General features: G+C 44.4%; 3 protein-coding genes across 3 annotated transcripts; 2 read left to right on the top strand and 1 right to left on the bottom strand.

Moving 5' to 3' along the window:
• Nucleotides 1-3,249: 3,249 nt before the first annotated feature.
• On the top strand, nucleotides 3,250-4,977 carry LOC9630577 (12-oxophytodienoate reductase 2). The gene is made up of 5 exons (XM_002975756.2): nucleotides 3,250-3,390; nucleotides 3,453-3,593; nucleotides 3,652-3,782; nucleotides 3,841-4,020; nucleotides 4,085-4,977. Exons 1-5 carry the CDS (start codon nucleotides 3,269-3,271, stop codon nucleotides 4,681-4,683), a joined length of 1,173 nt encoding a protein of 390 aa, XP_002975802.1. The 5' UTR covers nucleotides 3,250-3,268; the 3' UTR covers nucleotides 4,684-4,977.
• A 452-nt stretch (nucleotides 4,978-5,429) lies between these two features.
• On the bottom strand, nucleotides 5,430-6,702 carry LOC9645476 (bifunctional protein FolD 2). The gene is made up of 6 exons (XM_002975574.2): nucleotides 6,679-6,702; nucleotides 6,521-6,628; nucleotides 6,277-6,460; nucleotides 6,067-6,224; nucleotides 5,803-6,015; nucleotides 5,430-5,727 (listed from the first exon to the last, which is right to left on the bottom strand). Exons 1-6 carry the CDS (start codon nucleotides 6,679-6,681, stop codon nucleotides 5,491-5,493), a joined length of 903 nt encoding a protein of 300 aa, XP_002975620.1. The 5' UTR covers nucleotides 6,682-6,702; the 3' UTR covers nucleotides 5,430-5,490.
• Nucleotides 6,703-6,756: 54 nt separating this feature from the next.
• Nucleotides 6,757-10,523, top strand: LOC9645475 (importin-13). Its single transcript, XM_024680685.1, has 15 exons — nucleotides 6,757-7,156; nucleotides 7,219-7,341; nucleotides 7,402-7,505; nucleotides 7,551-7,738; nucleotides 7,785-8,062; nucleotides 8,122-8,186; nucleotides 8,239-8,486; nucleotides 8,540-8,680; nucleotides 8,741-9,009; nucleotides 9,068-9,376; nucleotides 9,431-9,689; nucleotides 9,742-9,908; nucleotides 9,957-10,185; nucleotides 10,243-10,331; nucleotides 10,390-10,523. Exons 1-14 carry the CDS (start codon nucleotides 6,758-6,760, stop codon nucleotides 10,308-10,310), a joined length of 2,847 nt encoding a protein of 948 aa, XP_024536453.1. The 5' UTR covers nucleotide 6,757; the 3' UTR covers nucleotides 10,311-10,331; nucleotides 10,390-10,523.
• The last annotated feature ends 1,156 nt before the right edge of the window (nucleotides 10,524-11,679 follow it).

Raw genomic sequence — 11,679 nt, 5'->3', positions numbered from 1 at the left:
GTACTTAGGTTTATATTTTTTTTAACCATTCTGTTTTTGTTTGGATGACTAGATCATCACTCTCATGTACCTTGGATACTACCATGATTGATCCGTTATGGTGATTTTTTGGGGTGGACATGATAGTTGAAGTGATTATTTGGGATATATTAGTTTCATTATGGCCCTTTCAAACATCATTATCCTTTCTCTAGAGAGAGGATTGTGCCTTCACAAATTGATCTTATTAAATGATTTGGCATTGCATAGGTTTCTAAGATTTAATATTTGGCTTTGTTCTAATATTTTTGGATTTCATAGTGGCAATGAGAGTTTTCCAAATTCTTTAGTACCAAACTATCCTTGATTTTGAAGATTAAGATGATCTAGGCCATATTTTGAGTATTTTTCAATATCAAAGAGCATTTTTATTCAATTGACAAAAATTGTCACACTCTTTTTTAATAATTTGTTTTGACAATCTATTATCTTTTCTGACCTATTCTAACAATCTTTGTCAACTGAACGATAATCTTTGATATCAAACAATACTCAAAAAGTGCCTAGATAACTTTGATTATCAAAATTAAAGATAATTTAGCCCCACTCAAAATCCAAGATATTCAAATTAGATATTGTGCAAGAACTCAAAAACTCTAACCATTATGAAATCTAAAAACTAAAGAAACATTGAATCTCAAAAACAAATGCAATACAACCTAACAATATCAATTCATAGAGGCACAATCCTCTCTCTACATGATGTTTAAGAGAGCCACTATGAAAATACTTAATCCTTAGTTGATGAAATCCCTAATACATAATCCTTAATTAAATATATCCAAATAAAGACAAAATAGACTAAATCCCCCTTTAACTTCACGTCAACTAGTCTTCTACTACTTTACATTTTTATAAACTATATTTATATGTTATCTCTTTTGTTAATAGAAATATAAACACAATAAGCTTCCAAATAAAACACAAGATTAATAAAAACAACTCACTTAAACTATTAACCAAAAAACGTTTTACCTTTAGGTAGCAATGACAGTTGTAGTCTTAAGACTGACACAATGTTTCAAAACAAAAGTAATGAAAAAATATTTGTAAAAATATCACCAACTATATCCTAAGTAGTAACTAATTTTCCCATAACAATATTCCTCTTTTATACATCAAATAAAACATATTGATAGTGTATGTTAACATACTTAGACTTCGAGTGAAGTTGACCAAAGCAATAATAAATTGATTATCATAGTATGAAAACATGGGAGTGACAGAGGATATCCCAATTTAGTAAGTAGTTTATGAAACTATATAATTTCTCGAGTGGCTAAACTAGCTATAACATATTTTGCTTTTGGAAAAGATAATGTTATCCAATGTTGACACTTAAAAAAACTAAAAGACAACACTAGAATTTATGTGAAAACATAAGCCACTTCTAGATTGATGAGAGTCATAAATTACACCAGCCCAATTTGAATTAGTGTAAACTGTTAGTATCATAGAATGATTTTTAAAATGCATATAAGTGATCCCATGATTAATAATTCCTTTAAGATTTCGAAGAACTCATTTTTCTTCCCAATGGATAACTTATGAAGTTGAAAAATATTGTCTGAAAAAATTAGTAATATATATGATATCAAGATGAGTAACATTACTATGTACATTAGTGTACCCATTAAACTTTGACACTCTAAAACATTAGTAAAGGTAACAAAAAGAAGTGTAAAGCTTTGGAGATGTAGGAACAATTCATCATTTTAAAATATCATTATTGATATAGTTAATAAAATATGAAAAATTATGTTTTAGAGCTGCTCCAAACCCTTCAAATACCAACTACAATTTGACTACACTAAGATTTGAAGAGCTATCTTATAGATAAATATTAATTACCTTTCCTATTCCTCATTCATAATTGGTGTAGATTTTACACTTACAAGTTTCTCTAATACCATACATAGTTCTCATGCTGATAAGTGGTGTGATTCTAAATACTATTCTTTAATTGCCAAAAATATATTCCTTTTAAGTGGTTGTAGGGGGTCTTAATCTAGTTTTATCTAATCTTTTTTGGGTAAAAAACAGAAAATTCACTGTGTGAAGGAACATTTGTGGCTGGCCAGCAGCTGGAATCAAGATGTCAGCCTACACTTGTTCTCGAGTGAACCAGATGACAGTAGGCCCATTCTTCATTAAGAGCAACACAACAATTTTGCTAGACCAACAACAATAGCTTTCTTTTTCTCAATTGGGATTTTACTCCTTGGAGAACCAAGAAAAATGCACTTTGGAGACTTAAGTTTAGGAATGCAAACTTGAGAGGATCAAAGTTAGGAATGTGTTCCTAACCTTGACATGACCAGTAGTGACTATAAAAGTAAGACTTCGAATGTTTTGAAACTCATCCCTTATACAAAATACATTCTCTATTCTGCTTATCTTTTTGGCTCTTCATTGCAATGCCTAGCTTATACACTGCCTTCAAAGGATCAAAGGCATTGGACTAACATCTTTCAACTTGTCTTTTACAGATTCTACTTGGATTGGCACATCCAGGTAAGAGCAATCTTTTTGGAGTGTAGCTTTAGATTTAGGAACTAGATTAGAAACCTGGGAAGATCTCATGGAGAGGTGTTATCCTTCTCGGATCATACCTTGGGAGTGCATGGAATAGACGATGGCTCTCTTCCATTCATGCAAAGCTTTCCAATGTTAAAGGATGGAAACTATGCAAGTGTATTCCTCTTTAATGTGCTTGGGAAGTGGCCTGCGAATTAAAACTTGGAAGAAACATGAAAGAGAGAAAAGAAAACAAATACCATAGACGCCCATGTTCTTGTTTGAGCTCTCCTGAGAAGTGTCCTCCAGAAGATCCACATTGATGCATCTTCATTCTCACGTGAGTCTGAACCTTTTCACTCGCCCACGACCACAGCCACACCAGGGACCTTGAGCAACAACAAAGAAGATGAATCACTTTTGCGATGGCCATCCACCTACACAGAAAGCGGCACATACAGACTTAACAAAGAACCCTAGTTTCCAGGCATAAATTTTATGTACATTCTTTGCATAAGTCCAATCCAGATCTCGACATAAGATTCCAAGGACACTGATAAGAAGCTGCGCTGGAAGCGTCGTGGATCCATCCTTGTCGTTGGATGAGAGGAGGAGTCATGTCATTACACAGGAATACGAAATCCAATTTGGAGTTCTCCAGCTCGGGGTTATATAATTAGTAATGGCAGGCCATTAGCATCACTCGGCTGCCATGGGTTGCGGTCAGACGCCATCTAACGATCAGCACGAGCACCATCAGTGCAAGGTGATCCAGGGCAAGGACATTCCGCTCCTCACGCCGTTCAAGCTTGGCGGATTTCAGCTGAAACACAGGTACAGTTTGAAGATTTGGTTTAGACTAAGTTTCAAGGTGTGATCCAATCTCGCCACTGCAGAGTGGTGCTCGCGCCCCTGACCAGGTGCAGATCGTATGGCCATGTCCCGCAGCCTCATGCCGCCATTTATTACTCACAGCGAGCCACGCAAGGGGGGCTCTTGATCGCCGAAGCCACTGCAGTTTCTCCATCCGGATTGGGGTGAAAGCTGTTCTTCCTCCATTCTCTTGTTTTACTGAATTGCAAGCTTGGATTTCAGATATCCGCATAGCCCTGGAATCTGGTCCGAGGAGCAAGTCGAAGCATGGAAACCGATTGTCCAGGCTGTTCATGACAAAGGAGCTGTTTTCTTTCTACAGATTTGGCATGTGGGAAGAGTTTCTCATACATGTGAGTATGAATCTGATTCCTGATTCATGAAGCTCGAGCTTATATAGCGTTTTTGCAGCTTATCAGCCGAATGGACAGGCACCCGTATCATGTACCAACAGGAAAGCACCGGGCCAGTTGATGCTTCCACAAGGCACTCCCATGGCGGACTATTCGCCTCCAAGAGCCCTTGAAACGCATGAAATCGCTGGCGTTGTGGAAGATTTTCGACTTGCTGCTCGGAACGCAATGAGAGCTGGTTGGTGACTCTTATTTCTTAGATCGGTGATGGTAGCGTTTGTAATCTATCAATCTTTATGCAGGTTTCGATGGTGTAGAACTCCACGGAGCTCATGGTTACCTCATCGACCAGTTTTTCAAGGACAGCGCCAATGATCGGACGGATGAATACGGTGGCTCCGTGGAGAACCGATGCCGATTCGCACTTGAGCTAGTGGAAGCAGTCTCCAAAGAAGTTGGAGCCGACCGAGTGGGAATCAGACTGTCCCCGTTCTCCGACTATGTGGGAGCCGTGGACTCAAACCCCCTGCAGCTCGGCCTCTACATGGCAGAGGAGCTCAACAGATTCAACATCCTGTACGCACACTTTGTAGAACCCAGGATGAGAGTCGGAGCAGCAATCGCTCCAGAAGCCGCAGGCATATGGCCCTTGAGGAAGGCTTTCAAAGGCACTATGTTGGTGGCTGGGGGCTACGGCAGAGACGACGGCAACGAGGCAATCACGGCTGGGAAAACTGACCTGGTGGTGTACGGGAGGCATTTTCTGGCAAATCCCGATCTGCCCAAGCGATTTGAGCTGAATTCGGCGCTCAACGTGTACGACAGGCAGACGTTCTACACTCCAGACCCGGTCGTCGGCTACACAGACTACTCCTTCCTGGAAGTCAAAGTCGTTGCTTGAGATACTGCAATTTATATTGATAAAACATAAGGCCTGTGTGATGGTGAAAGTCAATAAGTGTGATGCTGTGGACCATTTCAGCTTCAAATCTAGCTTTTTGGATTTGCTGCAGTTGTGGGGAATGAGGACATTTAATTGCCACCTCGTTCCCTCTCTGCAGTGGTGCTTATCACAGGGATCACCAATCAACCGCTTGAATTTCTCTTGAAATATCCCCATCCAATTGTTTGCAAGGATGAAGAAACCATACCCTGCGTTTCAATCATCATCTGAAAGACAAGGATAGTCCAAGTAGAAGCCTGATCGAGCGCTGTGGATTTGGAATTCGACCAAGTAAACTCCGAGCTCTTTCTGGACAAACAGAAAAACACAAGGCCCTGAGAGGTTGATAGAAAACTTAGGAAAAGAACCTCTGAGCACGCGAGACGATGGTGCCGAGAACTCCGAAGGCCATGGATGACGATCACTTTTCTTTCAATCTGCCATACTCGTCGTAAGCAAGAGATCTTCCATCACGCAACTTAGCAACAGTAGTCTCGGATCCGCACGCCATAGCCACTTGCTTCGCAATGCCAAGAAAACACTGTAGAAATTCAAATGTCAGCCAAGGAGTGAAAAATTGTCAACTTCTCGGAAGACTTTTTGCGAAGAACGCTCTTCAGCTCCACTGCAAGAGCTTCGAGAAGATTCACCACGAAATCAGGCAGACATGAAATGTTTACCTCCTTTCAACTCACCGGACCGACTAGCCGATACAAGAACTTTCATGAGATTATTGCTGGAAAGATCCAGTTCCTTCTTCTGTGATCAGGCACCACTTGCAAAGGCTGCCTTCGCACAGTCGACGGTGTTACGTAGCAGCATTGCTATGGTCATGGGACCAACACCTCCTGGAACCGGACTAATCCAGCCAGCAACAGTTTTCACTTCCTCAAAATCCACATCACCGACAATTCTATAGCCGAGTTTCTTCGATGGATCACTCACGGCATTTGTCCCAACATCGATAACCGCAGCACCGGGTTTTATCCAGTCTCTTTTAATCTGGAAAAAAGAAAAGAAAAAGAAAAAATCTACCAAGTTAGAGAAAAGAACAAAGATTGCGAGCAAACGAAGTACCATTTGTGGCTGGCCAGCAGCTGCAATAACGATGTCAGCCTCCTTTACAATATCTTGCGGTTCGGGTGTTCTCGAGTGAACCACAGTGACGGTAGCGTCGTTCTTCATCAAGAGCAACGCAGCAGGCATTCCAACGATGTTGCTACGACCAACAACAACAGCTTTCTTCTTCTCAATCGGGATTTTGCTCCTCTTGAGAAGCTCGATGCACCCCTGCGAGTCCCAAGAGATGAGAAACTCACCATTATTATTCTATGATCATACCTTGGGAGTGCATGGAATGGACGATGGCTCTCTTCCTTTCATGCAAAGCTTTCCAATGTTTAAAGGATGGAAGCCATCGACGTCCTTGTCGAGGCCTACGGCGTTGAGGATGGCTTCCTCGTTGATGTGCTTGGGAAGTGGAAGCTGGACGAGAATCCCTGCCGATTAAAACTTGTGAGCAACACGAAAACTATGAAAGAAAACACATACCATGGACGTCAGGATTCTCGTTTAGCTCTAGAACTTGATCCAGGAGCTCTTCCTGAGAGATGTTCTCCGGAAGATCCACATTGATGGAATTAATTCCAACCTCAGCACAGGCCTTCCTCTTCATTCTCACATAAGTCTGCGAATCCTTTCGCTCGCCCACTATAACAACAGCCAATCCAGGGACCTTGAGCAAACCAAGGAAACAAACACATTACAAAACGAAAGAAAATGCCCTGTGTTCTACCTTGCCGTGCTGTTCCTTGAGCTGAGCGACTTCTTCCGCGATCTCTTGATGAATCGCCTTCGCGATTGCCTTCCCATCGATGATTTGCGCCACGGAAGCCGGATCCGCCTGCGCAGTGATCGATCAGAGAGCCACATCGCACGCATTCCATCACTTACCATGGAAGTAACGAAGAACCCTAATTTCAGGGAATCTTCTTATTTTAATTTAGGTCTAGGCCTCTGTTTTAGGGCTAGAATGGAGGAGGAGGAGCTCGCCAAGAATGCAGGAATGCTCGAGGCCGCCATTGCCGCGGCTCTCGATGCCAGGGACGCGCAGCAGCAGCAGGAGGCAAATCAATGGGTGAGCGCCTTCGTTTCCAGGCCGCAAATGTGGACTGTGGCCTTGTATCTCGCCTTCCCTCCCGATGGCTCCGCGCTGGGACGATCAGCGGAGGTGAAGTTCTTCGTGCTCAATCTGCTGCTGTCCAAGCTGCGATCGGACTGGGTCCAGCTGGATGAGATTGACGCGCACGAGATTTTCGATCTTCTTCTCTGGCAATTGCCTAAAAATGTAGGAGATAGAATCGTGGCGAGCCGGGTGTGCGTCGTTTTGAGCGCTGCTGCTGCTGTTGCTGGAGGAGAGGCGTGCTCCCAGGTTCGTTCTTTCTTTCTTCTTCGTTCTTTCTTCCAGTTTTAATCTTTCGATTGATCTTCTAGCTGGTGGCAGATGTAATCGAGAAAACAGACATGACAAACGAGGTAGCGGTGTCTCTGGCGCTAGAACTGTTGATCGCGCTCGCGGAAGAAACGCTACACAGGTCTCGAGCTCTTGCGTGGGAAGTAAGTTCTCCTCTTCTCTTTTTCTTTGTATCTCTTGAGCTAATGCAGGTTCTCTGTCAGGTTATGCAATGCATCCAGTTATCCTACCCGCGAGTTCTGGGCTTTCTTCAAAATGTAACTAGCGTCCCACTTCTGGAGAAAACGCTAACGTGCTTCGAGAGATGGTATGTAACAAGCTCCATTCTGAGCTGATTTTTAAGATGTTCCAGGTTGCAAGGTGGTGGCACTTTGTCTGAAACGTACTCGGATTATCCGAAAATCTTCAATGTGCTGCTGGCTTCCCTGGGATCCGATAACGAGTCCTGTGTGATTGCGTCGTCTGCAGCGCTGTCCGAGCTTATTTCAGCTGTCGATTGCCTTCCAGGCAGGGATGCTGCAGTGCGAGCAGTTATTTCCGGTGAGGATTACCTGTTTATTGGTTTTGGTTTAACTCAGATTTGCAGCTCTTCTCAGCTACAAAAGGTACTTCAACAGCTCCTCCCAACGACGCTCGCATGCTTTGTGCTGCGTTCTTGCTGCTCTGGGGGCTTCCGAGCCCGCATTGATTTGTAAAGGAGGTCCGGAAGATTTACTCTTGATCGACTGGATGATCGATGCAACCGGCGGCGGCGGTGGTCTTGGTATTGATGGAGCGGCAATGGTGGCAGTGGCGTGGCCCCGTTTCGCCACCATCTCCTCGGTAAATGTTCCTCGAGAGAAGATATTCCTGGCTATCTTTGAGGTCTGGTTATCAATTATCTTAACCATGAGCATGACAAGTAAGTCTTTGTGCTTTTACAGGCACTTGCAAAGGTTGCAAAGCATCCCTCCGACGATTTTGACATAGACGACGATGATTTTTGCGGGTAAAAGCTGTCAGTTTTTGTTGCAGATACTAACTTTTGTACTTCGATATAGATTTCGCTATGGCATAGCTGAGGAGGCTATTGCTTCCTGTTTCAAGGTGCTAAGGTGCGACCTTATAGTGTATATTTCTGACAATTTACTGCAAGCCTCTTGTTGGCAACACGCGGAATTCTATCTGTATGCAGTTTCTTGTCTACGAGAACAGATTACTTCCGCTGTTGACACTCAAAAGGCTGCCGTAGAACTTTTGAGGAGCTTGTTTTCCGGGGCTTTTGGAGGACACAATCTTCTGGAATCAGGTATGCATTCGTGGCTTTAGCTACCAATTTTCTGTTGACCATTGTCTTAACAGTCAGTGCGAGATGGCCGTCTGGGAAGCTTGTCAATACGGCTGCAAGGCTACTCAAAAGCTTCTCAGAATGGATTGCTGCCGATCCTGTAGCACTTGAGAAAGCTGTGAACTACAGCATTACAGCTCTTGCTGTTCCTGATGGTAAATTCCTTATCTCGTTAAACTTTTCTCCTTATTATTTTGGTTTGTACTTGTGTACAGCGAAGGCATCCGGTGCTGAATCCTTACGTGAACTTTGCCGAGCATCAGCATCGCAGTTAGCCGCTGTGCGTGCTCTGTCTCCACTGATGGGAGCTTGCGAAACAGCAATCACTACTTCATTAGGAGGGCTGCAAAGCAAGGAGAGCGTTATGCTGATCGAAGGACTTGCAGCCGTTGCCGCTGCATTGCCAGTCCATGAATCGGAAGCAACTATCCAGGGCTTAACAGCCTCGGCGGTGGCTACAATCAAACAATGCTCAGTGATGCAAGTAAGTTTTGCTAGCATGGAGATGGTTTTGACTTGAAATGACGTGTGCTTATTTACAGGTTACTGATGCGTATGGCAAACCTTTGGAAAGTGCCTTGAGAACGATAAAAGCTGTTGTGGACTTTGGGAGAAAATCAGACGCACATCCTGCGGTGCCAGTTTTGCGAGAAATTTGGAGTAGTCTTGATGTTCTAGCGACAAACTGGGCGACAAGCATTGATGTTGCTAGAAGTTTGTGCGACTTGTGGGGAGCTTTGGCTACTCGAATGGGCGTCATGATGGAGGATGTACTTCCCCGTGTGCTGGGACTTGTCACGGGCATGTTTAAGCAGCACCTCGTTCCTTCTTGCATCCAATGTTTGTGCAGCGTAAGTTCTTGTTGTTTTTTTCTTCGTCGAGCTTATATTGGTGGATTTTTACAGATTGTTGTCCTGGTATCGTCGTCTAAGACAATGCACGATGAGCTACACTTCTGTTTGTCAAACTGCCTACAAGAAGTCAGTGATGTCGTTGAATTCCTGGAGCTGGTGGTTTTAAGTCAGCAAGAATCTCGACAGCGCAAAGACAATGCCTTTGAATCGCTAGGTGCGATTTGTAGCCTCGGCAGCAGCTGCCTCCGGGACATCCCTCTCGTTTTTGTTCCGTCAAAGTCGCTGGCAAAGTTTTTCGGGTGTGCCATTGGTAAGCTTTAAAGTTTCCTGGGTGTCTTTTTTTACGACTTCAGCTCTGGCAGGTGTTTTGCAAAGAGGTGATTCTGAGCCTGCAGTTTATGCTGCCAAGTTCATAACGAGTACTATTTTTCTGGGAGGATTGAGCGAGACGGAGTCGTGGCGGATTTCTCAGGACCTTAAACCATATGTCAATGAAATTGTCGTCCCCAGCATACCAAGACTGGTAGAGGTACATTTGTAGTGGTACTCACTTTCAAGCCACTTAACAGCGTTACAGACAGTCGTCAGGTACGTGGCCTACGGACAACTGACCGTGATCTTCAGAGACGCCTTAGCAGACATCCTATACAGTCTAGCTCTGGAACACCCAGCCAGCACGGAACCTGTACTTCGTGCCTTTGTCACCTCTTCAGAGCTACCAGCAAGGCATGGAGTCATGGACGAAGCAAGCAAGCGGCAATTCGTAGCAGCAGTCATGCGAACACGCCTGAGACGAGCGTTTCAAGGTCAGCTTTGTTGGTGAGCGAAGTTTCAAAAAGACTGACGACAGTGTCCTTGTCCAGAGCTAGTCTTGGACTTTTCTCGAGTCCTTCAGGCGGCGAGCCCTGCTGAAGTTCTGTTCCAGTACTGAGAAACGCGGCACGACTTAGCCGTAAGACAGAGACTCTAGCATTCTTTACATTTTCTTCTATTGGCGTCATGTGTTTCAGGACGAGAAAACTACAGAGCGAAGGAATATCAAGAATGATCAAACATGCGAAGCTTCCCAGGAACAATAGAAAAAGGAGAGGATGTGACTTTGTCTTCCAAAGAGGAATCTAAATTGAACACGATTTCAAATGTAGAAACTCTTGTCAAAGATACTCCCCTTATATAAAGCCCTAGTGCTTCAACAAATCATTCATACAGCTGCTAGCTCATCCACAGCAGCAGTGGTTTCTACGCACACAATCTAGCAACTTCTGCACTGATTTCCATGGCTTTTCCAAAGGACAAGATTGCATTCTTGTATATCCACAAGGAGAATGGCGAGGTTGCCTTCATCTCACAGTCTGCCAGGAGATATGTCCCCCAAGTTGCCACTCAGAAGAGCAGTAGTGACGAATTCATGTTTTCTTCCATGGTTGCGAGTACAGCAGAAGATCTAGAGGCAGTCAAGCAAGCCACACGCTCCGTTGCTCCAGAGATCAACAGATACACGATTTCCATGCTTGGAGCCGATTCATGCTCTTCGTGGGAAGCCACCGTCTACGAGAGATACATTGGGAATGGATTCGAGGGCGTGGTTTTCATCCAGGAGGAGGATAGCGAGAACATGAAGTATCTGGCCTCTCTGCTGCTGGACAACAGCGTCATGACCAGAGATTGCCTTCTGGAGCCCTTCAGCTCGCACACACCTCAAGAGGTGGACGACATCACCTCGCAAGTTGTGGACATCATTGAGAAGAATTACATCCACTTCCCAAAGCACGACCAGTGGTTCACCAGCGGGGGCAAGCAGAGGTTCGCAGACAGGGTGAGGTACCACGTCGTAAGAAATATCCCACTCGAGTTCATCTTGCCGGCATTTCCAGTCAAGTCGTGCAATCCCGACAAGACTCTGGGAAAGTGCCCGGACATGGCCGAGGAGCTGGCCATCCATTCCATGAAGATTGTTGCGGATCTCATCACGGCCGTGTATGCTCCAGGCGTGCACTACAACGTCGTCTCGGATGGCCATGTCTTCTCCGATCTCGTCGGCTCGGACGACGCTGCTGTGGATTCATATGGCGAGATGTTTTGGGAGATGGCACACAACTTGTATCCGGGCTTGGTCAATTTCTTTCGCCTGGATGAGTTTCTGCTGGACAACCACAGTTACAGAGACATTGCAAAGCTTATCTCCAACACCACCGTGGAGCATCCCGTTGCGACTGAGCTCACCGCGAACGCAGAGAATGCCAGGCGAGCTCTCATGTGCTTGTTTGGCTGTGACGAGTCAACCGTCACCAAGGAGATCA

This window comes from Selaginella moellendorffii, unplaced genomic scaffold (genome assembly GCF_000143415.4).
Source record: "Selaginella moellendorffii unplaced genomic scaffold, v1.0 SELMOscaffold_28, whole genome shotgun sequence".
Classification (NCBI taxonomy): Eukaryota; Viridiplantae; Streptophyta; class Lycopodiopsida; order Selaginellales; family Selaginellaceae; genus Selaginella; species Selaginella moellendorffii.
This window is presented reverse-complemented; position numbering and strand designations above follow the sequence as displayed.